Source organism: Scyliorhinus torazame, chromosome 8 (genome assembly GCF_047496885.1).
Source record: "Scyliorhinus torazame isolate Kashiwa2021f chromosome 8, sScyTor2.1, whole genome shotgun sequence".
In the NCBI taxonomy this organism is placed as follows: domain Eukaryota; kingdom Metazoa; phylum Chordata; class Chondrichthyes; order Carcharhiniformes; family Scyliorhinidae; genus Scyliorhinus; species Scyliorhinus torazame.
Genome location: NC_092714.1, coordinates 107,616,628 through 107,640,299, shown reverse-complemented (window position 1 = coordinate 107,640,299; position 23,672 = coordinate 107,616,628). Strand labels below are relative to the sequence as shown.

General features: G+C 49.6%; 1 protein-coding gene across 1 annotated transcript in view; it reads left to right on the top strand.

Moving 5' to 3' along the window:
• The window catches only part of LOC140428025 (cilia- and flagella-associated protein 47-like), a 1,060,448-nt gene that overhangs the window by 515,114 nt on the left and 521,662 nt on the right, over positions 1-23,672 (top strand). The window contains exons 44-46 of the mRNA XM_072513997.1: positions 762-870; positions 7,578-7,807; positions 16,331-16,514. Coding sequence (XP_072370098.1) covers positions 762-870; positions 7,578-7,807; positions 16,331-16,514 — 523 coding nt within the window. The remainder of the gene's footprint in view (positions 1-761; positions 871-7,577; positions 7,808-16,330; positions 16,515-23,672) is intronic.

Here is a 23,672-nt window from a genome sequence, read left to right as displayed (position 1 = left end):
ACTGCATGTGAGTACCCAGAATTATGTCAATTTAGGATTCTGAGCCTGAGCTCTGGGGCTGGATTCTCCGTCGGCGTGATCCTTCGCTTCGCCGGCAGTACACTCACGCCCGCAAATTTTCTGATGACGTGGGGGTGCCCACAATGGGAAACCCACTTGGCCGGCTGGCGGGACAGAAGATCCTGCTGCCAGCGGGGGTGCGCCTCACCAAAAAAAGGGTGCGGCGGGACGGAGAATCCCGCCCAAGGTCTCTACTCACTTGGACTATAAAATATTAAGTGGGCATAAAGAAACTCCCCTGGCTTTCTTGAATAACACCATGGGACCCTTTATCACATGAACTGGTGTTTATTGTCCCGTCGAAAATTATGCACCTCTGACAATATAACTTGCACAGTTCTGCATTGAAGGTGCAGCCTCGACTTTGTGATTAAGTTTCTGATGGGGGTATTGACCTCACAACCTTCTAACCCTGAATAACCCACTCAGTAAAGGATGCCAAATATAGTGCACTAGTATATGCCACATGTAAAAAAAAAAGAAAGTAGATATCATTCTTTATGGCGACCCTATCATAACAATCTTCTGAAGCTTCACTGATCAGATGTCACACCGAAAACATTACCCTTGCTCTTTCACTTTTTCTGTATATTTCCAGTAGTATTCTTCTATCTGATTTGTTTGCACTCATAGCTTTTTGTTAGCTTTTGTTGTTAGCATATTCTGTTTTCAGTTTTAAGCTGTTTAATTTCCTTTCATAGATTGGAGAATTTGTGTGCTGTCTGGAAGGATCTGGCTGTATACCATTGCCTTCGACTGGTCTGCATGTGTTCAGTCCTGATGCAATACAGCACTACTGCGCTGCTTCAGGTACAGTGGCTTTTATTTTCTCATAGCATCTGTTCTATAACAACCAAGAAAATAATTCCTGTCTCGTTAATTTATGATGAGAAAACAAAGAGAGGTAGTGATTCATCCAGGACCATAGTGTAAAACCCGGCAAAGTCAATCGAAAAGAACATTGGGAGAAGAGAAAATGGGCTGCTGGTTTGTTATTGTCTACTTAACGCTGCATCCCAAGGTTAATTTTTACCTCACAGTATCTTCTTTATCATTTGAGGTAGATTAAATTTTGTAATAATGCAAGGTATCACTGAGGAGGTTTCTTGACAATGAAGAGTTTATTGGAAGCAACAATGAGGTTTAACTATATACAGGCACAGGTATACCCCATACAGGTCTTTACTGCTTGACTCCAGGGATCACATTCCCTGGGCCTCTACTCCCAGGGTCCCGTGTTTTTATTCCATTGGTTGGGTTCACGCGCTCTGACACAATATGCCCTGAGTTGGTCACATGTCCTGCGAAAGATTGACTCTTAAAGGGGCTATGCTACCACAAATATAAACTTCAAATATTTTTATTACTCTATTGTACGTAAAAAAATAACTTTGTTTTGCAAGTTACAGTACTTGTAGCCTTTTCATATTTGAAAATACACAGGAACAAGTTGTATATTAAATTGAAATATCACTTGATACGAGGTATAATCATTTTCAAGGTGATCCCCAGCTTTGTAGGATATTTCTGAGAGCAAATGTTCCCATTTATTTCCAAAAGCAGCCTTGTGGAGACAAATACTGTTGGGCTGCCGTAGGAAAGTCATTGCTCACAAAAGCAATCTGACCATATTATTACGTATGGCTCAGCTACTTCATTTTAGCTGCTGCATTTGTATGCACCTATTTATTAAATTATTTCTTTATAGTCCACTGCTTTATTCACTATTTACTCCACAAAACATATATTTATTTTTCAATAGATGAAAATCATTCTGAACCTCTCGAAAACAAACTGAATAGGTAACATGAAAATAATTGCCATTTGTTAATGAAGTCTGGTGTCCTTCATGCCTTAATTATTCTATTCAAATGTACCGGATGTGAATATGTTAATAGATTGGATTATTTTAAACTGTTATGGATGAATCTTATTTTAAATAATCCATCTGCAGAGGAGAAAGGATCAATTTATCCATTCATTGTTTCATTTGAGCTGGACAGTTGATTCTGAATTCACAGTATTAGTAAAGTAACAAAGAGAGGTCTTGTGATCCAATGGGTAGCAACCCTGCCTCTGAACCAGAAGGTAGTCAAACAGGTTCATTAGCAACCTGTAAATACCTTCCAATTGCAGATGGTAAGAGCTGGACAGTCTCCTGATTAGTCAAAGCTCTGTTTGATGCAGAGTAGTGTTCCTCAGGCTATAGCTGCTGGTTCAGGCTGGTGACTTGCCCCAAGAAAAGGCCCAGGTATGTTTGCACTCAGCACTAATTTCAAATGGCCCAGTGTAGTACCCTCAATACCGACACGAGAGTGTGGAATGGTAAATGAAGGCTTTAATAAGCAGAGAACTAGCTAGCTACAGAGATGATTGCTCACTGAGTGCCGCCTACATGGCGTCACCTTATATACGGCTCCCTGGTGGGCGGAGCCGGAGGCGGAGTCCCCCAGGGTTCCAAACCTGATCTTAAAGGGGCATCACCTACATGGTGTTCAGGGTACAGTAACCATTCATCACATTCACCCCCTGTTTAAAAAAAACGCAGAGTCCGTCGGGAGTGAAGTGGAATTACATGTCTATTCCTTTTGACGGTCTGATCGTCCTCGTCGACCTTCTCAGCTCGGGCGGTGGTGCGGCGGACATGGACGTCTTTGGTGAGGGTACATCCGGGAGCACGGTGGTCGGAGCCATCGTCGGGGTTGGGGGGTAGGGGGAATAGCTGGGGGAATACCTGCGGGTAGCGGTACCGGCGCCAGTGGGGAGTGTGGAGGGGGTGTTCTGGGGGGGGGGGGGGGCGCAGTCAGTGTCTACTGGCGGTGTGGGGGCCCGGGAGGGACATCAGTGGGGGAACCAGTGGGTACCAGATCCCGTCGGGAAACCGTGAGGGGGAGAGCGTCAGTGGGGGAACCAGCGGGTGCCAGGTCCCGGAGGGAAACCGCGTCTTGCCTTCCGTCGGGGTGCGTGACGTAGGCGTATCGGTGGTTCGCATGTCGCAGTTGGACCCTCTCGACCAGGGGGTCCGTCTTATGGCTCCTCACATGCCTCCGGAGAAGAACAGGTCCCGGACTCGTCAACCAAGGTGGAAGCGAGACCCCAGAGGTGGACTTCCTGGGGAAGACAAACAAGCGATTGTAAGGGGTCTCATTCGTGGCTGTGCAGAGGAGCGACCTAATGGAGTGGAGGGCATCGGGTAGGATCTCCTGCCAGCGGGTGGTTGGGAGACTTCTCGACCGTAGGGCCAGAAGGACAGCCTTCCAAACTGTCGCGTTCTCCCTCTCCACCTGCCTGTTTCCCCGCGGGTTATAACTGGTTGGTCTGCTCGAGGCGATGCCCTTGCTGAGCAGATACTGACGCAGCTCATCGCTCATCAACAATGTACCCCGGTCGCTGTGGATATAAGCGGGGAAACCAAACAGGGTGAAGATGCTGTGCAGTGCCTTTATCACGGTGGCCGAGGTCGTCTCGGGACAGGGAACAGCGAATGGGAAGCGGGAGAACTCGTCGATGATGGTTAGGAATTAGATATTGCAGTTGGTGGACGGGAGGGGGCCTTTGAAGTCCACGCTTAGTCGCTCAAAGGGCCCCGAGGCCTTTACAAGGCGAGCCTTGTCTGGCCGGTAGAAGTGTGGTTTGCACTCCGCGCAGATCTGGCAAGCCCTGGTCATGGCCTTGACTTCCTTAGTGGAGTAAGGTAGGTTGCGGGACTCAATAAAGTGGGCGAGCCGGGTAACCCCCGGGTGACCAAGGTCATCGTGGATAGCCCGCAGGTGATCCTCCTGCGCGTTGGCGCACTTGCCGCGGGACAGGGCATCTGGGGGCTCGTTGAGCTCCCCTGGATGATACCTAATATCATACGCGTAGGTGGAGAGTTTGATCCTCCACCTCAAGATTTTATCATTTTTAATTTTGCCCCGTTGTGCGTTATCAAACATGAAGGCTACCGACCATTGGTCGGTAACGAGGGTGAACCTTCTACCGGCTAGGTAGTGCCTCCAGTGCCGCACAGCCTCCACAAAATGATTTCTGTCTCCTTTTCGACGGCATAGTGCCGAATCTCGGAGGCGGTGAGGGTCCGGGAGAAGAATGCTACTGGCCTGCCTGGTTGAGGGTAGCAGCCAGGGCGATGTCTGACGCATCGCTCTCTACCTGGAAAGGGATGGTTTCGTCCACCGCGTGCATAGCGGCCTTGATGATGTTGGCCTTGATGCGACTGAAGGCCGACCGGGCCTCAGCCGTCAGGGGAAATGTCGTGGTCTTTATGAGTGGGTGGGCTTTGTCCGCATATCTGGGGACCCACTGGGCATAATAGGAGAAAAGCCCCAAGCACCGTTTGAGGGCCTTGAGGCTACGGGGGAGGGGGAGTTCCTTAAGGGGGCGCATGCAGTCGGGGTCGGGACCTAGGATCCCGTTTTCCATGACGTAGCCGAGGATGGCTGGTTGGGTTGTGTGGAAAACGCATTTTTCCTTGTTGTAGGTCAGGTTGAGGACCCAGGCGGTCTGGAGGAACTTTTCAAGGTTCAAGTCATGGTCCTGCTGATCATGGCCGCAGATGGTGACATTGTCCTAGTACGGGTAAGTAGCCCGCAGGCCGTACTGGTCCACCATTTGGTCCATCGCCCTCTGGAAGACGGAGACCCCATTTGTGACACCAAAGGGGACCCCGAGGAAGTGGAAAAGCCAGCCGGTTGCTTCAAAAGCAGTATAGAGGCGGTCTTCCGGTCCGATAGGGAGCTGGTGGTAGGTGGATTTTAGGTCGACAGTGGAGAATACACGGTATTGAGCGATCTGATTGACTATCTCTGCTATGCGGCGAAGGGGGTATGCATTGAGCTGCGTGAAGCGGTTTATGGTCTGGCTGTAGTCCACGACCATCCGTTTCTTTTCTCCGGACCGTACTACCACCATTTATGCTCTCCAGGGGCTGTTGCTAGCCTCGATGACCCTCTCTTTCAGTAAACGCTGCACCTCTGACTTGATAAAAGTCATATCTTGGGCACTGTATCGCCGGCTCCTGGTGGCAATGAGCTTACAGTCGGAAGTGAGGTTGGGGAATAGTGAGGGGGGTGCAACTTTCAGTGTTGCAAGGCTGCATACCATGGGGTGGGGGGGACACAAGGGTCTGCTGAACTTCAGGGTCAGGCTTCGGTGGCTGCATTGGAAATCCAGACCGAGCAGCAGGGGGGCGCAGAGATGAGGGAGGATATAGAGCTTGAAACGAGCGTATTCGCCGCCCTGGATCGCGAGATTCGCTATACAATACCCCTTGCTTTGGACCGAGTGGAACCCGGAGGTGAGGGCTATGGTTTGGGAAGCGGGATAGATCCGTTTCTGGATGGACAAAGCTCTCCATGCTCCTGGAGTCCAAGAGGCAGGGACTGTCGCGCCTGTTGATCTGGATCTGCATCATGGAGTTCCGCAGGTGCTTTGGCCGCGATTGGTCGAGGGTGATCAGTCCCAGTTGCGGGTAGTCTGAGTCCTCCGCCGAGTCAGATTCATAAAATGGCTACCGCCGTCGGTCGCACGGGTCAGGTTTAGAAGATGGCCGCCGCCAAGCTGGCTGTCCCCATGACTCGCAAGAGGCCGATGACGCATCAGAAAGGGGTGTGTTCAGCCGGTGCGCAGCCGCGTTGCGGGGCCTGGGGGCCTGTGAGCTTGATTTTCGGGCCTGGTGAGCTTTTTGTTTCTGGGCCTTGGGCCTGGCCAGGCAGACCCTCGCGAAATGCCCCTTCTTTCCGCAGTCGCTGCAGATGGCGGAGCGGGCTGCACAGCGTTGACGTGGATGATGGCACTGCCCACAGAAATAGCACGGTGTGCTCCCGGTCTGGGCGGGTCACCGCGCGGCGCAGGCCCGTAGTGTGGCTGAGTCTGGGGAAGTCTGAGGGGGGCTCGCAGGGTCCACAGGGTACGCGCCTAGGTTGTGGCGGGCCATTTCCAGTGAGGTGGCGAGCGTTACCGTGTCCTGAAGGTCTTTAGCTCCATCTTCGAGGATGCACTGCCTGATATTGGTCGAACGGATGCCGGACACAAAGGCGTCTCGGATGTGCAGGTTCATGTGGACTTCCCCTGTCACATCCTGATGGTTGCAGTTCCTGGCGAGCGCGGTGAGCTTTTCCATGTACTCGTCCAGCGTTTCCCCTGAGTGCTGCCGGCAGGTAGAGAGCAGGTGCCGTGCATGTACCTCATTTATGGGTTTGCCGAAACACTTTCGCAGGATCTCGATCGCCTCGTCGTAAATGGTCGTCTTGTCGATCATGGCGGAGATTCTATGGCTCACCCGGGCGTGGAGTAGGCGCTGCTTGCGAGGCCCTTCGACGGGAGCTGCTGAGGATTCCAGGTAGGCCTCGAAGCAGCAGAGCCAGTACTTAAAAATGTATTTGGCCTCCGGTGTCTGTTCTTCCAGGTTGAGCTTTTCTGGCTTGAGACCGGCGTCCATCCTAACGTACTCTGCTTATTAAATTGTAGTACTCTCAATAACGACACGAGAGTGTGGAATGGTAAATGAAGGCTTTAATAAGCAGAGAACTAGCCAGCTACAGAGGTGAGTGCTTACTGAGTGCCGCCTACAGGGTGTCACCTTATATACAGCTCCCTGGTGGGCGGAGCCGGTGGCAGAGTCCCCCAGGGTTCCAAACCCGGTCTTAAAGGGGCATCACCTACATGGTGTTAAGGGTATCGCGCCTGTTTGATTCCTGCTCACCCCCTTTGCCTTACTGGCAAAAATGTTATCTGCCTGAAATGGAGACGGGACTTCTGCATCCAGGTTTTGGCTGCCATTTTTAAAGGCCTCCCAGAGTCAGCCTGACTCCAAGAATCTTCCCCCAAATCTCTGTGCTGCTTAAAATCTCTCTCCGCCTTTAAAAACCTCCTCTACAAAGGGCAGCATGGTGGCGCAGTGGATAGCACTGTTGCCTCATGGGGCCGAGGTCCCAGGTTCGATCCCGGTTCTGGGTCACTGTCCGTGTAGAGTTTGCACATTCTCCCCGTGTTTGCATGGGTTTCGCCCCCACAACCAAAGATGTGCAGGGTAGGTAGATTGGCCACGCTAAATTGCCCCTTAATTGGAAGAAAATGAATTGGGTACTCTAAATTTATTTTTAATAAACTCCTCAGTGTAAAATAACTTTACATAGCTTTTGATAACCCTTCCTAACCTCCTCCTTCAGAACTTGGTGTCTGTTTTCCTTGAGCTTCTTTGTCAAGTCTATTGGAACTTTAGTTTTCTAAGTAAATTCAAATTGTTATAGAAAAACTAGTTTTGGTGAGACCATTTCCTGCCAAAGTTACATGGTTATCGTATGTATTCTTCCTTGCAAACTTCCATGGACATTTGCACGATACATTTCTGGAAAAGGGGGATTGGCGTGTCGGATGAGAAGGCAGAAAGCTAAGGTTAAGCTCAATTTAAGAGAGGCAGCTTTATTGGGCCAAGTGATATTTTCCTTTCACTGAAGTTGCCTAAATTCAGATTTCTATGATATTCACAATTAGTTTTTAAAAACTATTTTTTCTTCCAGGTAGCAAGATTGCAACACAAGTAGTTATATACTACAAATGTAATGGCACCAGTACATTTGATCAAGAACTGAAAATTCCATTGATTAATGAAGCCAAAGAAAAAGCCCTGGCAACCATAGGACAGCAGCAGATGTCACAACTCGAGTACAAACGCAGAAAGATCACTGGGACGTTAGAAAGCAGCAGTGTCCGAGCTTCAGTTGCAGCTTTAATCCCTTGCTGCACCGAGGTAGGAACATCTCCCATGGCACCGCAAAACACCTCTCAGTACTTATGCTATTTATCTTGAAATGTTAACAATGGACTGGTGAGCAGGACGGCTCTCAGGCAGAAAGGAGTTTTTAGGAACAATGGGATGGGATGCCCATTACTGATTATGGAAATCTATTACTTTTTGTTTTCATTTTCAGTGTAGATAACCCCATTATTTTGTTGTTCACGTAATAGCTATGTTGATTCAACTTCACTTTAATTGCATTTATAAATTTATAAAATGTTTAATTATTTTGTACTTGAGTAAAACTATGGGTGGGCTTTTCCAGCCCTTCCTGTCGGTGGGATCTTCTGCTCCTGTAGACTTCTGCAGGACTCCTGCAGGACTGGATGGTTCCCTCTGTCATATTATCCACTCATGTCTATAATGAGATGCAGACAGGCAGTGATTGACACATAGGATGACCAGTCAGCATACAACACAGCACAGCCAATCACCAGACAGGACACGACCACTATAAAGCCAGAGGGCACTAGGTTTCCCGCTCTCTCGGGACCCAGCTACTGAGACAGTCCGAGTCCACGAGCTAACAAGCACAAACACCATGCGGTAGCTAGTAAGTCTGGTCAGGCTACTACAAGGTCACTAGTCAGATCAGTATAGTGTCGACCCACAGCTGAATATGTACAGCAGTTCATCTAGTTGAATAAAACAGTTTTGGATCTTCTCCTGTGTTAGACATCTATTTCTAACTTCCCTGCATCGAGTGCAGTCCACGTCGAACCAACCTGCCTAACACATCACCCTCCGGTGGCCAATGGCAAGCCACCTCAATCACTGGAAAATCCTACCCTATGTGATTAAGTTTCCAGCAATGTGGATAGACAGGATGTACGTCTAGGAGGAAAGCTCTTTTTGACACTCCAGAGCACCTTCTCCAGAGGTTGGTTGGAAATTGCTCATCTGTTAGGATGAAAATTAAATGTAGTAGACTCGTTCCCTACCCATGGGAAGAGCTGTCCCTGCAGTTCAAGTTAAAACAACATCCAAAGAATGGGAGAAGCAAATTACTGCAGATGCTGGAAATTGAAATTATCATAGATTATCATAGAATTTACATCATAAAGTTCTGGAAATGCTGAGCAGGTTTGGCAGCATTTGTGGAAAGAGACACAGAGTTAATGTTTTCCAGTCAAATTCTTCAGTAATGAATCCAATAGGAGCATCTGAAGTTATCAAAACATTTAACGCCTGTCCGAATGTTCCTGACTCCCCCTCAGAAGTTTTCCCCCTGAAATCTCCAATGAGGCAGGTTGTTTTTTAGGGTTTACAGAACCAATATCATGCTTGAAAATAGTAGTGGGGTGGGCAAAAAAAATTAAAATTTTCTTTTGGATCACACAACAGTGACCCCCGACTTTCGAGGAAGTTCACGCTGGGTTACAGATTGGGCCTTCCCAACTTACGAAAATAACCGGTGGTCGGGAAAGTAGAGGGAATTTGTTTTTGCTGTTCCATCGCTTCAAGGTTTCAGGGGGGCGAGATTCTCCGACCCCCCCGCCGGGTCGGAGAATCGCCGGGGGCTGGCGTGAATCCCGCCCCCGCCAGCTGCCGAATTCTCCGGCACCGGACGGTTGGCGGGCCCCCCTCCGCGATTCTCCGGCCCGGATGGGCCGAAGTCCCGCTGCTAGAATGCCTGTCCCGCCGGCGTAGATTAAACCACCTACCTTACCGGCGGGACAAGGCGATGCGGGTGGGCTCCGGGGTCCTGGGGGGGGCACGGGGCGATCTGGCCCCGGGGGTTGCCCCCACGGTGGCCTGGCCCGCGATCGGGGCCCACCTGTGCCGTGGGGGCACTCTTTTCCTTCCGCCTTCGCCACGGTCTCCACCATGGCGGGGGCGGAAGAGACTCCCTCCACAGCGCATGCGCGGGGTGCTGTGAGCGGCCGCTAACGCTCCCGCGCATGCGCCGCCCGGAGATGTCATTTCCGCGCCAGCTGTCAGGGCACCAAAGGCCTTTTCCGCCAGCTGGCGGGGCGGATATTAGTCAGGCGCGGGCCTAGCCCCTTAAGGTTGGGGTTCAGCCCCCCAAGATGCGGAGGATTCCGCACCTTTGGGGCGGCGTGATGCCCGACTGATTTGCGCCGTTTTGGGCGCCGGTCGGCGGACATCGCGCCGATACCGGAGAATTTCGCCCAGGATGTCCAACCCTATCGGGAGATGGAAATCTGGCCTCTTGTGTGCAAATTGATTATTTGTCTAGATAACAGTTATTATGTTACCATTGTAATTTTCTATTAAATGCCTTGGGGTATCCTGAGAATGTCAAAAACACCATGGGCACGATTCTACGGAAAGATTTCCAAGTGTTGTAGCGAGCGGGAATTACCATGAGCTTCCCGGCGTTCGGCCCAGTGAGGCCGGCAACACTATTCATTAGTCCACATAATAAGGCCTCGTGGGTTTCTCGCTGCAAATGAAGGCTCGCCAGCTGATCCGCTGGCACTGCGCAAGCCAGCCCCCCCGCTAATGTGGTCAAGCATCACTTAAGCTGCACAGGGGTCTTTGGGTATACGTCCTTCATCCACCAATAAATGTGGCTTAGCCAGGGCAGACATCGTTAGCTTTTTAAAAAAAAAAAAAATTTCTTTATTCTCCTTTTTCACATTTTCTCCCAAATTTACACCCACCAACAATAAACAGTAATCAGCAACAAATATGTCAATCCCCATATTAATAACAACATCCCATCCTCCCACCAAACCCCAAAGAGTAGCCTGCATGTTCACATAAACAAATAACAAAAAGGAATCAGGAATCACCCATAGTCACCATTAACACACACCGCCCCACTCCCCCCAACCCTCCCACCCACCCCCCCAACTAATGTTCGATGTTATCCACTTCTTGAAAGTGCATAATGAATAATGCCCATGAATTGTAGAACCCCTCCGTCCTTCCCCTCAGTTCAAACTTAACTTTCTCAAGAATTCCAACAAGTACCCCGCCACGCCAGGGCACAGGGTGGAGATGCTGCCCTCCATCCCATCAGGATCCACCATCGGGAGATCAGCGAGGCGAAGGCTACAACATCTGCCTCCGCTCCCGTTTCCAACCCTGGCTGGTCTGACACCCCGAATATGGCCATCCAGGGGCCCGGGTCCAGTTTCATGTGCACCACTTTAGAAATTACCCTAAAAACCTCCTTCCAGTAACCCTCTAGCTTTGGACAGGACCAAAACATATGAACGTGATTAGCCCCCCCCGCAACGTTCACACACATCTTCTACTCCGTCAAAGAATCGGCTCAACCTCGCCCTCGTGAGGTGTGCTCTGTATACCACCTTCAGCTGTATCAGCCCCAACCTCGCGCACAAGGTGGAGGCATTCACTCTCCAGAGCACCTCACACCAGAACCCCTCCTCCATATCCTCTCCCAACTCTTCCTCCCACTTTGCTTTGATCCCTTCCAGTGGTGCCTTATCCTCTTCCAAAATAGCTCCGTAAACTGCTGACACTACCCCCTTCTCCAGTCCCCTGTCGTCAGCACCTCCTCCGGCAATGTGGAGGCTGGCTCCTCCGGGAAGCTCTGTATCTCCTTTCTGGCAAAATCTCGAACCTGCATGTATCTAAACATTTCTCCCTGTTCCAGCCCATACTGCGCTTCCAGCTCCTTCAATCCTGCAAACCGAGCCCTAAGAAACAAATCTTTTAGCGTCTTAATCCCCTTCTCCTCCCATTTCCGAAAATTTCCATTCCACCTCCCTGGCTCAAATCTGTGGTTTCCATGAATCGTCATTTCCCTTGACCCTGCCCCCAACCCGAAGTGTTGGCAAAACTGCCTCCAAATTCTCAATGAAGCTATTATTACCGGACTCGCTGGGTACTTCCCCGGGGCTATCGGGAGCGGCGCTGATGCTACTGCTTTCAATCCCGACCCCCTGCACCAACTCTCCTCCACTCTGACCCACTGGGAATGGACCCCTTTGACCCAGCTCCGCACCTTCTCCACATTCGCCGCCCAGTAGTAATACATCAGTTTTGGAAGACCCAAACCCCCTGCCTGCCTTCCCCTCTGTAGTAGCACCTTTCTAACTCTGGCCACCTTCCCTCCCCATATGAACGATGTAATCCTTCCCTCAATCTCTCTGTAAAAAGCCTTTGGCAGGAAAATCGACAGGCATTGAAAAATAAACAGAAATCGCGGCAACAAGTTCATTTTAACCGCCTGTACCCGACCCGCCAGTGACAGAGGGAGACTGTCCCACCTTGCCAGATCAGCTTTCACTCTCCCCACCAAACTAGAAATGTTGTACCTGCAGAGCCCCCCACCCCACTCCCGGGCAACCTGCACCCCCAGGTACCTAAAGTGATTCCCTGCCCTACGGAATGGCAGCCCCCCCACCCCTGCGCCCACCCTGGCCGAGACACCACAAAATACTCACTCTTGTCGAGATTTAGTTTGTTAGTTTGTATCCCGAGAAAGACCCAAACACTCGAAGCAGCTCCAATATTCCCCCTATCGACACACTCGGTTCCGACACGTATAACAGCAAGTCATCGGCATACAAGGACACCCTATGCTCTATTCCCCCCTGCACTATTCCTTTCCATGCCTCCGAACTTCATAAATCTTTGTCCAATCCCAAATCGCTCCAGAACTGCCATCAAGTACCCCCATTCTATCCGGTCGAACGCCTTCTCAGTGCCCAATGCCAGAACCACCTCTGTTTCCTTCCCCTCTGCCGGTGTCATAATGACGTTCAGTACCCTTCTAATGTTTGAAAAGAGCTGCCTCCCTTTCACGACATCGTTAGCTTAGCATTAGGCATATGCTAATGGAATTTGCATACTCCATGACCATTGAGTTGGTGACCTTGAGGTTGCTGAGAATATATCTGAGACCATGAAGGTGAAAACTGTTCAGCCTCTTCTGCGAATGCTGTCCAGGTCTCACCACTATCGAGGAGTGTTCTGAGGACACAGGTTTGGTAGACTTGCAGTTTGGTGTTCTCTGGCAGGTTCCTGTTGTTCCACACTTTCTTACTCAGTTTGGACATAACAGCTGCAGCTTTTGTGATGTGTGTTGATTTCACCATCAAGTGACAGATTGCTGGTGATTGTGGAGCTAAGAAATGTGAAGCGTCTTTTTGTCAGTACTGATAGATTTCAGTATGGCAACATCAAGGGCAATGGTATTTGTCTTCCTGATGCTCATGGTCAAACCAAACTTCTAAATTGCCTACTCTCGCTCCTAGGCCATGTGTTCTAGGGAGGAGATGCTCTGGCTGATTTTGCAATCCGGCTGTTGGCCTGGAGTATTGTAGGTAACAGATGAGGAACATATCAGCCATGATAGAATGGCAGAGCAAACTCGATGGGCTGAATGGTCCAATTCTGCTCCTATATGTTATGAACCTATGAAGCTCAGCTCAGGGTCACATAAAATGCTGCAATTACATGCAATCTGGTTCAGCCTTAGACTTTGACCAGATGAGGGAGGGACAGAACTGTGTGATGAATGACTGGCATTTGTGGCCCACACTGAAGACGATGGCTTCAGCCTTGCAAATGTTTAGTTGAGGCAAATTTTAACTGGATGTCAAGCAAGCTGTTTGGCAATTTAGAGGTGGAAAAGGTGCTGATAGAAGTGCTGGTGATGTGGAGTTAGGTTTTGTACATATATATGGTACCTGATCATAGTGTCCAATTATGTTGTGAATGGGCAGTACACAAATGTGAATTAACAGGGGGTTAAGGTTATATCTGTGAGGGTATGGGTTGAAGGTTGGCAGGGGAGAGAAGCCATTGTTGCAGATTTTCTGGCTGTGACTCGGTAGGTCAGACTAGAAGCAGGCAGGGGGGTAGTTGCACTCAGTTGGAAACTGAAGGAGTGATGTGGATAGTGTAATTTATCATGCCATGGAGGCAGGTTGAGAGGCTCAAGATTAATAATAAACTAAAGTCACAGTCACCAATGGTAACTTAGATTACTGCAGTTTCAGTGGAGGAAGATTGGAAAAAGGTTCAAAATGGAGTGGAAAAGATGGATATAGATTTGGGACCTGACGACATTCATAGACTTTGGAGAGGAAAAGGAGACTGGAAATGGAGCTGTAATTTTCAAGGACAATAGAGACAAGGGCTATGATCTAGCGGGCACAAGTCCTGTAATGACTGCTAAATATCGTGAGAGGCCCAAAACAGGATTTGCGCTGACAAGATTTTGGTTTTTAATCTTCCCCCCCACCCCACCCTCCCCTTCCGATGACGTGATCAGGTTCATGCCCAGTAAGGGCTTGAGCCTGATTAATATATTATATAATAAATGTGAATGTAATTACGAAACTTAATGGTTAACTTCCACCCTCACCACATCGTCCCATTCAGCCGGTGTGATGTCACGTCGGCGTGATTCACTGCTGGCTTTCAAAAATGAAATCCAGTTGTGATGACCGCACCTTGGGTGAACAGATAAATATAGTCCTGGGCGATGAGGAATGTGACCGGTTGGCACTGGATACCCAGATACTTGCATGGTGGGTGGGAGTGCCAAGGGTGAGGGGATGCCCTGATATTTGGGGGGGGGGAGGGAGGGTGGAGTGTCCAGATACTTGTGTGGGAGTGGGGGGGAAGCGAGAGGAAGAGGTGTGCCCAGATACCTGCAAGGTGGGAGAGCACCCCGATACGTGCTTGGGTGTGGGGTGTGCTCTGATACTTGAGTGTGGGTGCTGGGGGGCAGGTAGGGGGGAAGGGAGAGTGTCTAGATACTTGCGTGGGGTGGGGAGGGGGGGGCTCCCCAAATGGTGGGGTCCTCAGTGACATTGGGGGAAGTTTATTTTCAGCACAGATTGCGCGCTCTTTAAAGATGGTGCCTCGATCTTTGTGGAGCTAGCCTGGCTGGCTCTTTCAGGCTCACCCCATCAGAGTGACGGCTCAAACCCCAGATTTTCTGTGCACTGAGAGTCAGAAGATCTGGTCTGAAGACTTGGCTGTGCATCTGGAAGGTTTTCAGTCTGATTTGATTTGATTTGGTTTATTATTGTCACATGTATGAGTATACAGTGAAAAGTATTGTTTCTTGCATGCTGTACAAATAATGCATACTGTACATAGGGAAGGAAGGAGAGACTGCAGAATATAATGTTACAGTTATAGCAAGGTGTAGAGAAAAGATCATCTGAACCTGATACTCTGCCAGAATTTGGGAAAAGTTCACCCAAAGGATTTATGTTGCATGGGGGGGTGCAGTTGTTGATGGCAGATTTGAAGGGAGGTGGAAGCAGCTGAAGAGAGGGACTGCAACAGCTGATGCTCCCGCGCATGTGTGGACTTCCGCCGGCCGGCGGAGTCCCTTCGGCCTCGGCTGGCATGGCGCCAAAGGCCTTCCATGCCAGCCGGCGGGACGGCAACCACTCCGGTGCGGGCCTAGCCGCTCAAGGTGAGGGCTTGTCCCCTAAAGGTGCGGAGAAACCTTTTGGGCGGCCCGACGCCGGAGTGGTTCACGCCACTCCATCCTGCCGGGAACCCCCGCCCCGCCGGGTAGGGGAGAATCCCACCCCAGTTCTTTATTGGGAACAGGATTGAGAATGAGAAGGTGTGTCTCATGGACAAGATAAGCTCAGAGAGGACATGGGGAAGATACTAGCGAATGTGGAAGGAGATAAGAGTTTGGGCTGGTGCAGTGGAACAATAAGGAAAGTTTGAACAAAGAACAATACAGCATGGGAACAGGCCCTTCGGCCCTCCAAACCTGCGCCGACCATGATACCTGCCTCAACTAAAATCGCCTGCACTTACGGAGTCTGTATCCTCCCATTCCCACCCTATTCAAATATTTGACTAGATGTCCCTTAAATGCCACTATCGTACCTGCTCCCACCACCTTCCCAGGCAGCGCGTTCCATATATTTACCACCCCCTGTGTAAGAAAAACTTGCCTCACGCATCTGTTCTAAACTTTTCCCCACGCACTTTAAACCTATGTCCCCTAGTACTTGACTCTCCTACCCTAGGAAAGAGCATCTGACTTTGCTTCATGGATAATGAAGAAAGAGGAATATGGCAGAAGAAGCTGAATGAATGGTCTCAATCTTGGTGGCAAAGAAATCCATAAGTCCTTTGAAAGTGTTGCTGGAGGGAGCAGGGAAGAGGGGTTTGAAGAAATGGTTGGAAGTTGAGAAGAGAGCCAAGGATTTTTTTTTTTGCATTCCTGGATGATCCTTGAGTAGTGAGCAGTTTTGGGGCAGATGGCCCAATAGTGCTTGATATGGTGATGAATGACTGAACCAGCTTTATATCATAAATATTTGATATCTTTGACTTTTGAGGGAACAATGGTGAGGCCCAGACAAATTTCCAGTTGAATTTCTACTTTGTGGGGCTGCTTTATCAAAATAGATTTACCATTGAAAAACTAATAGCATAAATACTTAATGCACACATTGTTTCATTTTGTTCAGGAGTAAACATGTAAATATAATTCATGCAGAATTAAATGTAACAAATGGTTTATAGCGAACAATTTTATTTGAACAGAAAAAGATACTTCACTCTGTGAGAACAGATTGCACGGTGCCAAAAAAAATGGACTATACTGTAGAATTATCCATGCCAGGGAACTTTGAAAGTCCAGATGAAATATCAATTCCTGCATCCAAAATACACCGGGTGACGGACAAGTTACAGCAGACGTGTGGAAGTCTGAACTTGAGGGAAAAGGGTAACGTATGAAATGTATTTTATCAATTAGGCTTATTTAGTTTGATCTATAATTGTTGGGATATTAATTCATATTTACCATTTATGACATGAAAAATAAATTTACCATGGACATTGATTGCTTTCGTTATATTTTCAGGCAGTAGTTTTATGTCTAACCACTTTTTTTGGACAGCATTTACAAGCTGCACATGTTAACTGTACAGTGGAAATAAGTTCCATCAAACTGGCATGGATTTTTTTCAAAGAATTTATCTTGCAATTGAGAGTGTGGTTTTCTTAATTTTCAGTGAACTGCCAGCAATAGTTTGGTTTTTAATTATGTAGCTTGCATATGAACAAAAGAAATAGCAGCAGGGGGAGGCCATTCAGCCCTTCAAACCTGCTCTGCCGTTCAATGAGGTCATAGCTAATCTTTCACTTCAGCACCATTTTTCTACAACATCCCCATATCCCTTGATGTTTCTCATATTTCAAAATCTATCAATCTCCCTCTTGAACATACACAGTGACTGAGCCTCCAGAGCCCTCTGGGGTAGAGAATTCCAAATATTTACCACCCTCTGAGTGAAGAAATTCCTCACCCCAGTCCTTAATGACTCATGCCTTCTTCTGAGACTTTGTTCCCTGATTCTAGACCACCCCAGCCAAGGGAAACAACCTTCCTGTATTTACGCTGTCGAGCCCTGTAAGAATGCTATGCTATATGTTTGAATTAGATCACCTCTCACTCTTCTAAACTCCAAAGATCCTGGCCCAGTCTATTTAATCTTTCCTCCTGAAACAATCCCTCCATTCTCAGGAATTAATTTAATGAACCTTTGTTGCAAAATAAGATCCACGATAATGTATATGATACTATTTTTCTTTATTTAATTTACAATGTTCTCTGTTTTTGTAGTATTACAGTTTTATATAGATATCTTCACCTGTGTCGGTAATAAGCGATTTTCATTTCATTTTCATTTCATTGATTACCTAGATGCACAGAACATGAATTAGGAAATTATACACTACTTTTTATTATCTCAAAATACTTAAGTAATAAACGCAATAATAAGTTATGATCGCTGAATATCATGACTGAATTCAGTGGTTGGTAAACAAAAAACATCATTTTACTCATTTTCTGGCATCTCAGCTGCCAACAGTTTTACAAAAGTCAAGGACTTTAAACTAGTAACTTGCACTCGATTAGGTCTTAGCTTCAGCTGTTTAATTAACTCAGTAAGGCTGTTTTGAATTGTTGAAATGTCATGTATAACGATCATAGATCAATGTCTCAATTTCTCTTCAGTAAACTCTATACTGATGAAAAAAATATAATAAGTATGGTAGTTTTTAATCATTCTGTTGTGAGTCAGAATCCTGGATAATGCTACATCAGAACATAATGGGGGTAAAGTTGTAAAGGGAATTTTGGTGGTGTATTGCTTCCATCCACTGGTTAGGGGCTGGTTTAGCACAGGGTTAAATAGCTGGCTTTTAAAGCAGACCAAGGCAGGCCAGCAGCACAGTTCAATTCCCATACCTGCCTCCTTGAACAGGCGCCGGAATGTGGCAACTGGGGGCTTTTAACAGTAACTTCATTTGAAGCCTACTTGTGACAATAAGCGATTTTCATTTCATTTTCATTTACTCTGGTCAAACTCATTATAGCTGTAGGGCAGACTTCTGCCAGGATTCTGTCATCAAAAGTGAGCAAAGATCCAAATCCTGATGCTGCTGCAGCATAATTGTCACCACATCACTAAAATAAGCAGTGAGGAGCATTAAAAGGGCAGAAGCACACTCCAAATTGAAAATAAGATTTTTATTGAAGACCTTGGCCAAGACAAAGCTATTCAGTAGGAAAACCTTTGCTACTAATCAATTGGAAAACTTCTCCGCACATTTGAGGAACTCTGAGCATGTACTACAACTTCATTGGGCCAATCACCATGTGAAATGTGGTGGTAGGAACCAGAATTGCATGATTGTAGTGGGCAGCAGGGGTTGAGTTAGAGAAAAACTCATCTGGGTAGCAAGTGTCACTGCCTGGACCCTTTGTCATTCTCAGCTGTGATTTCACCCTGTTTCAGATGGTTCATGGGACTAGTTTTCCCCACTGAACCATCGTATAATGTATGTAAAGGGCAGTGATGGCTCAACTGTATTTTGGACATTTACAATATTTGGTTGTTACAGTAGAACCATTTCATGTGGTAGGTTAGGATGAAGTTCGATGATGAGTAATGTTATACGGTGCTATAGTAAGCATCTTCCTGTTTGCTGGTAAGTATGGATGTCTTTAACAAGTGTGAGCATGTGCATGTGACATCATCGGTAGTGCGGGCTTGCGTGGGTTTTCAGTATTGCAATGGGGAGCTTACATATAGTTGTGTATAACTGCTACTGTGTATAACATTCCAAGCCCTTAGTGATTGTCCAATGTTTTAAATTCCTTATCAATTTTTGTGAGGCAGGACAGTTGGTACGTTTGTTGCTGCTTTGCGTCAACTCTCCGAGCATTGAGAGTTTGGGCCGGTGTTGGAGGATATGCTCATTGACAGATTAGCCTGTAGCATTTATGAAAACAACATTCAGTGTCAAAGTAGTCAAATGTTTCAGGTGTGGAGGTACACACTATGAAAATCATTGCAAATTCATGGATGCTACCTGTCTCAATTGCAGTAAAAGGGACATTTGGCTAAAAAATGCAGAAGTTCAAAGAGTAAGTCAAAGGGTGGGCAGGGAAATTCAAATTCAAGGAACCCTCAGTCAGCTACGCTACACCTGATAAGCACAGATCAGGAAGAGGAGGACTGCTACAACATGTTTGATGTGAGTGAGGCATGCGCAGAGCCAGTCTATGCTGCAGTGGAGGTCGATGGACAGAAACTTCAGGTGAAGGTCGACACAGGCGCCTCTACAGCTGTCATTAATGAGAAGACTGTGGTAGTCACCGCTGTTTTATTATATTGTATATATGGGTATTACGGTAAGGCCCCTATACTACAGGTATGGGGGTAGATCACTGCCTGCTGGCTCTGCCCAGTAGGTGGAGTATAAATGTTGTGCTCTCCGAACAGCAGCCATTTCATCAGCTGCTGTAGGAGGCCACACATCTCTGTGTAATAAAGCCTCGATTACATTCTACTCTCTTCTCGATGTAATTGATAGTGCATCAATTTATTACACAGAGATTTTTCACAGATGGACCTCCGCATCAAGCCGGATCGCCTGCAGCTGCATCCTCAAGCAGACAACGCCAAAAAGGACTTCGAACATTGGCTAGCTTGCTTTGAAGCATACATCAGGTCTGCGCCAGACTCAATCTCAGAAGCACAGAAGCTCCAGATTCTGTACACGCGGCTGAGCTCCAACGTTTTTCCCCTCATCCAGGACGCACCGACCTATGCTGAGGCCATGGCGCTACTGAAGGAGAATTATGCTCAGCAGACCAACAAGATCTACGCCAGGCACCTCCTATCCACGCAACACCAACTTCCCGGTGAGTCCGTGGAATATTTCTGGCGTGCCCTGCTCGCCCTGGTGAGAGACTGTGACTGCCAGGCCGTTTCGGCCACTGAACATTCGAACCTGCTAATGAGAGACGCGGGCATAGGGTCTGACTGCATCCGCCAGCACCTCTTAGAAGGGGGCCACGCTTGACCTCGCGGCGACCAAGAAACTAGCGCTCTTGCTCACGGTCGCCTCGCGCAACGTACAGGCTTATGCCCCCGACCGCACGGCCCACCCCCCCGTGCATCGTTGGACCCTGCCAGCGGCCACCCCATCGTGGACCCCATCAGCGACTGCCCTCAGCCAACCCCAAGCCTACGCCGCGCGCCAGCCAACCAACCCCTGGTGACCCTAGTGCAACTTCTGCGGACAGACAAAACACCCCTGGCGGCACTGTCCGGCGCGGAGCGTGCTATGCAAGGCCTGTGGCAAGAAGGGACATTTCACTGCAGTGTGCCAGGCCCGCTCAATCGCCGCTATTGTCCCGGCACCCCCCATGTGCGGCCAGCGGGCGCCGCCATCTTCCTCTCCTCAGACCACGTGCGGCCCGTGGGCGCCGCCATCTTGCTCCACTCACAACACGTGTGGCCCGTGGGCGCCGCCATTTTGCTTGCCTCAGAACCAATTGGACGCCGCCATCTTGCCTGCCCCAGGACACGTGCGGCCCGTGGGCGCCGCCATCTTACCCACCTCAGGACCCCTGCCCGTTGGCCACCTAATCGGGCCGCTCATGGCCTGCAACCGCCGCCGACCAGCCGCGCCGTGCCTCGCCTCGGTCACGATTGACCAGTCTCGACCGCACAACCTCGCGACCGCTTCGACAAAGGTGAAGGTCGACGGGCACGAGATATCCAGCCTTATGGACTCCGGGAGCACTGAGAGCTTCATCCACCCCGATACGGTAAGGCGCTGCTCCCTTGCGGTACACCCCGCTAACCAAAGAATCTCCCTGGCCTCCGGATCCCACTCCGTGGCGATCCGGGGGTACTGCATCGCCACCCTCACCGTCCGGGGCATAGAGTTCAGCGGCTACCGGCTCTACATCCTCCCCAACCTCTGCGCTGCCTTGCTACTCGGCCTGGATTTCCAGTGCAACCTCCAGAGCCTAACCCTGAAACTTGGCGGGCCCCTACCACCCCTTACTGATTGCGGCCTCGCGACCCTCAAGGTCGACCCGCCTTCCCTCTTTGAAAACTCACCCCGTATTGCAAACCCTTCGCCACCAGGAGCAGCAGACAGTACAGCGCCCAGACAGGACCTTCACCAGGTCTGAGGTCCAGCGGCTGCTGCGGGAAGGTATCATCGAGGCCAGCAACAGCCCCTGGAGAGCCCAAGTGGTAGTGGTGAAAATCGTGGAGAAAAACAGGATGGTCGTGGACTACAGTCAGACCATCAATCGGTACACGCAGCTCGACGCGTACCCTCTCCCACGCATATCTGATATGGTCAATCAGATTGCACAGTACCGGGTCTTCTCGACAGTGGACCTGAAATCTGCCTACCACCAGCTCCCCATCCGTAAGGCCATACACTGCGTTTGAAGCAGACTGCCGCCTTTACCATTTCCTTAGCGCTCCCTTCGGCATCACCAATGGGGTCTTGGTCTTCCAACGGGAGATGGAACAAATGGTTGACCGGTACGGGCTGCGGGCCACTTTCTCCTACCTGGAGATCCTCACCATCTGCGGCCATGACCAGCAGGACCACGACGCTAACCTTTCCAAATTTCTCCACACTGCCACTCTCCTCAACCTAACCTACAACAAGGAGAAGTGTATGTTCAGCACGCACCGATTAGCCATCCTCGGCTATGTGGTTCAGAATGGAGTTCTGGGGCCCGACCCCGACAGCATGTGCCCCCTCATGGAACTCCCCCTCCCCCACTGCCCCAAGGACCTCAAACGATGCCTGGGGTTCTTTTCGTATTACGCCCAGTGTGTCCCAAACTATGCGGACAAGGCCCATCCACTCATTCAATCCACCGCTTTCCCACTGACAGCCAAGGCTCACCAGGCCTTCAACTGTATCAAGGCCGACATCACCAAGGCCGCGATGCACGCGGTCGACGAGATGCTCCCCTTCCAAGTCGAGAGCGATGCATCATACGTCGCTCTGGCCGCCACCCTCAACCAGGCAAGCAGGCCCGTGGCATTCTTTTCCCGCACCCTCCACGCCTCCGAAATTCGGCACTCCTCCGTCGAAAAAGAGGCCCAAGCGATCGTTGAAGCTGTGCGACATTGGAGGCATTACCTGGCCGGCAGGAGATTCATTCTCCTCACTGGCCAACGGTCGGTTGCCTTCATGTTTAACAACACACAGCGGGGTAAGATCAAAAATGATAAAATCTTGAGGTGGAGGATTGAGCTCTCCACCTACAATTACGAGATTTTGTATCACCCCGGTAAGCTCAATGAGCCCCCCGATGCCCTGTCCCGAGGTACATGTGCCAGCGCACAAGTGTACCGACGCCGGACCCTGCACGACGATCTGTGTCACCCAGGAGTCACCCGCTTATTCCACTTCATTAAGGCCCGCAATCTGCCCTACTCCATCGAGGAAGTCAGGGCTATCACCAGAGACTGCCAGGTCTGCGCGGAGTGTAAACCGCACTTCTACCGGCCAGACCATGCGTGCCTGGTGAAGAGCTCCCGTCCGTTTGAACGCCTCAGCGTGGACTTCAAAGGGCCCCTCCCCTCCACCGACTGCAACATGTACTTTCTTAATGTGGTCGACGAGTATTCTCGATTCCCGTCCCATGCCCCGATATGACGTCTGCCACCGTCATCAAACCCCTTAACACCATCTTCGCTCTGTTTGGTTTCCCCGCCTACGTCCACAGCGACCGGGGATCCTTATTTATGAGCGATGAGCTGCACCAGTACCTGCTCAACAGGGGCATTGCCTCGAGCAGGACGACCAGCTACAACCCCAGGGGAAACGGACAGGTGGAGCGGGACAATGGGACGGTCTGGAAGGCCGTCCAGCTGGCCCTACGGTCCAGAAATCTCCCCGCCTCCCACTGGCAGGAGGTCCTCTCCGATGCACTTCACTCCATTCGGTCACTCTTGTGCACCGCGACTAGTGAAACCCCCTATGAACATCCCCAGGAAGTCCACCTCCGGGGTTTCGCTCCCAACGTGGCTGGCAGCTCCAGGACCCGTTCTCCTCTGCAAGAACGTGCGTCTCCACAAGGCGTACCCATTGGTTGAGAGGGTACAGCTACTCCATGCAAACCCGCAGTACCCTGACGACCCCAAAGACAGTCTCCCTCAGGGACCTGGCACCAGCTGGGTCCCCACACACTGCCCCAATCCCACCCTCCCTCCCCCCAGCGCACCCCACCGCAGCCCCCGCTCCAGGACAACCCGTCCTCCCCTTGCTCCCACCTGGGGATGAAGAGGATTTTCACAAGCTTCCGGAGTCACCGAAGACCAAGCCGACGGCTGAGTCGCCATCAGCACTGCGGCATTCTCAATGATAGATCAAGGCGCCTGATCGTCTAAATTTGTAACCTTCTCTGTAATTTTAAAACGAATCTGTATGTATATAGTTTTCCACCACCCCCGCTGGACTCATTTTTAACAGGGGGTGAATGTGGTAGTCACCCCTGTTGTATTATATTGTATATATGGGTATTACGGTAAGGCCCCTGTAC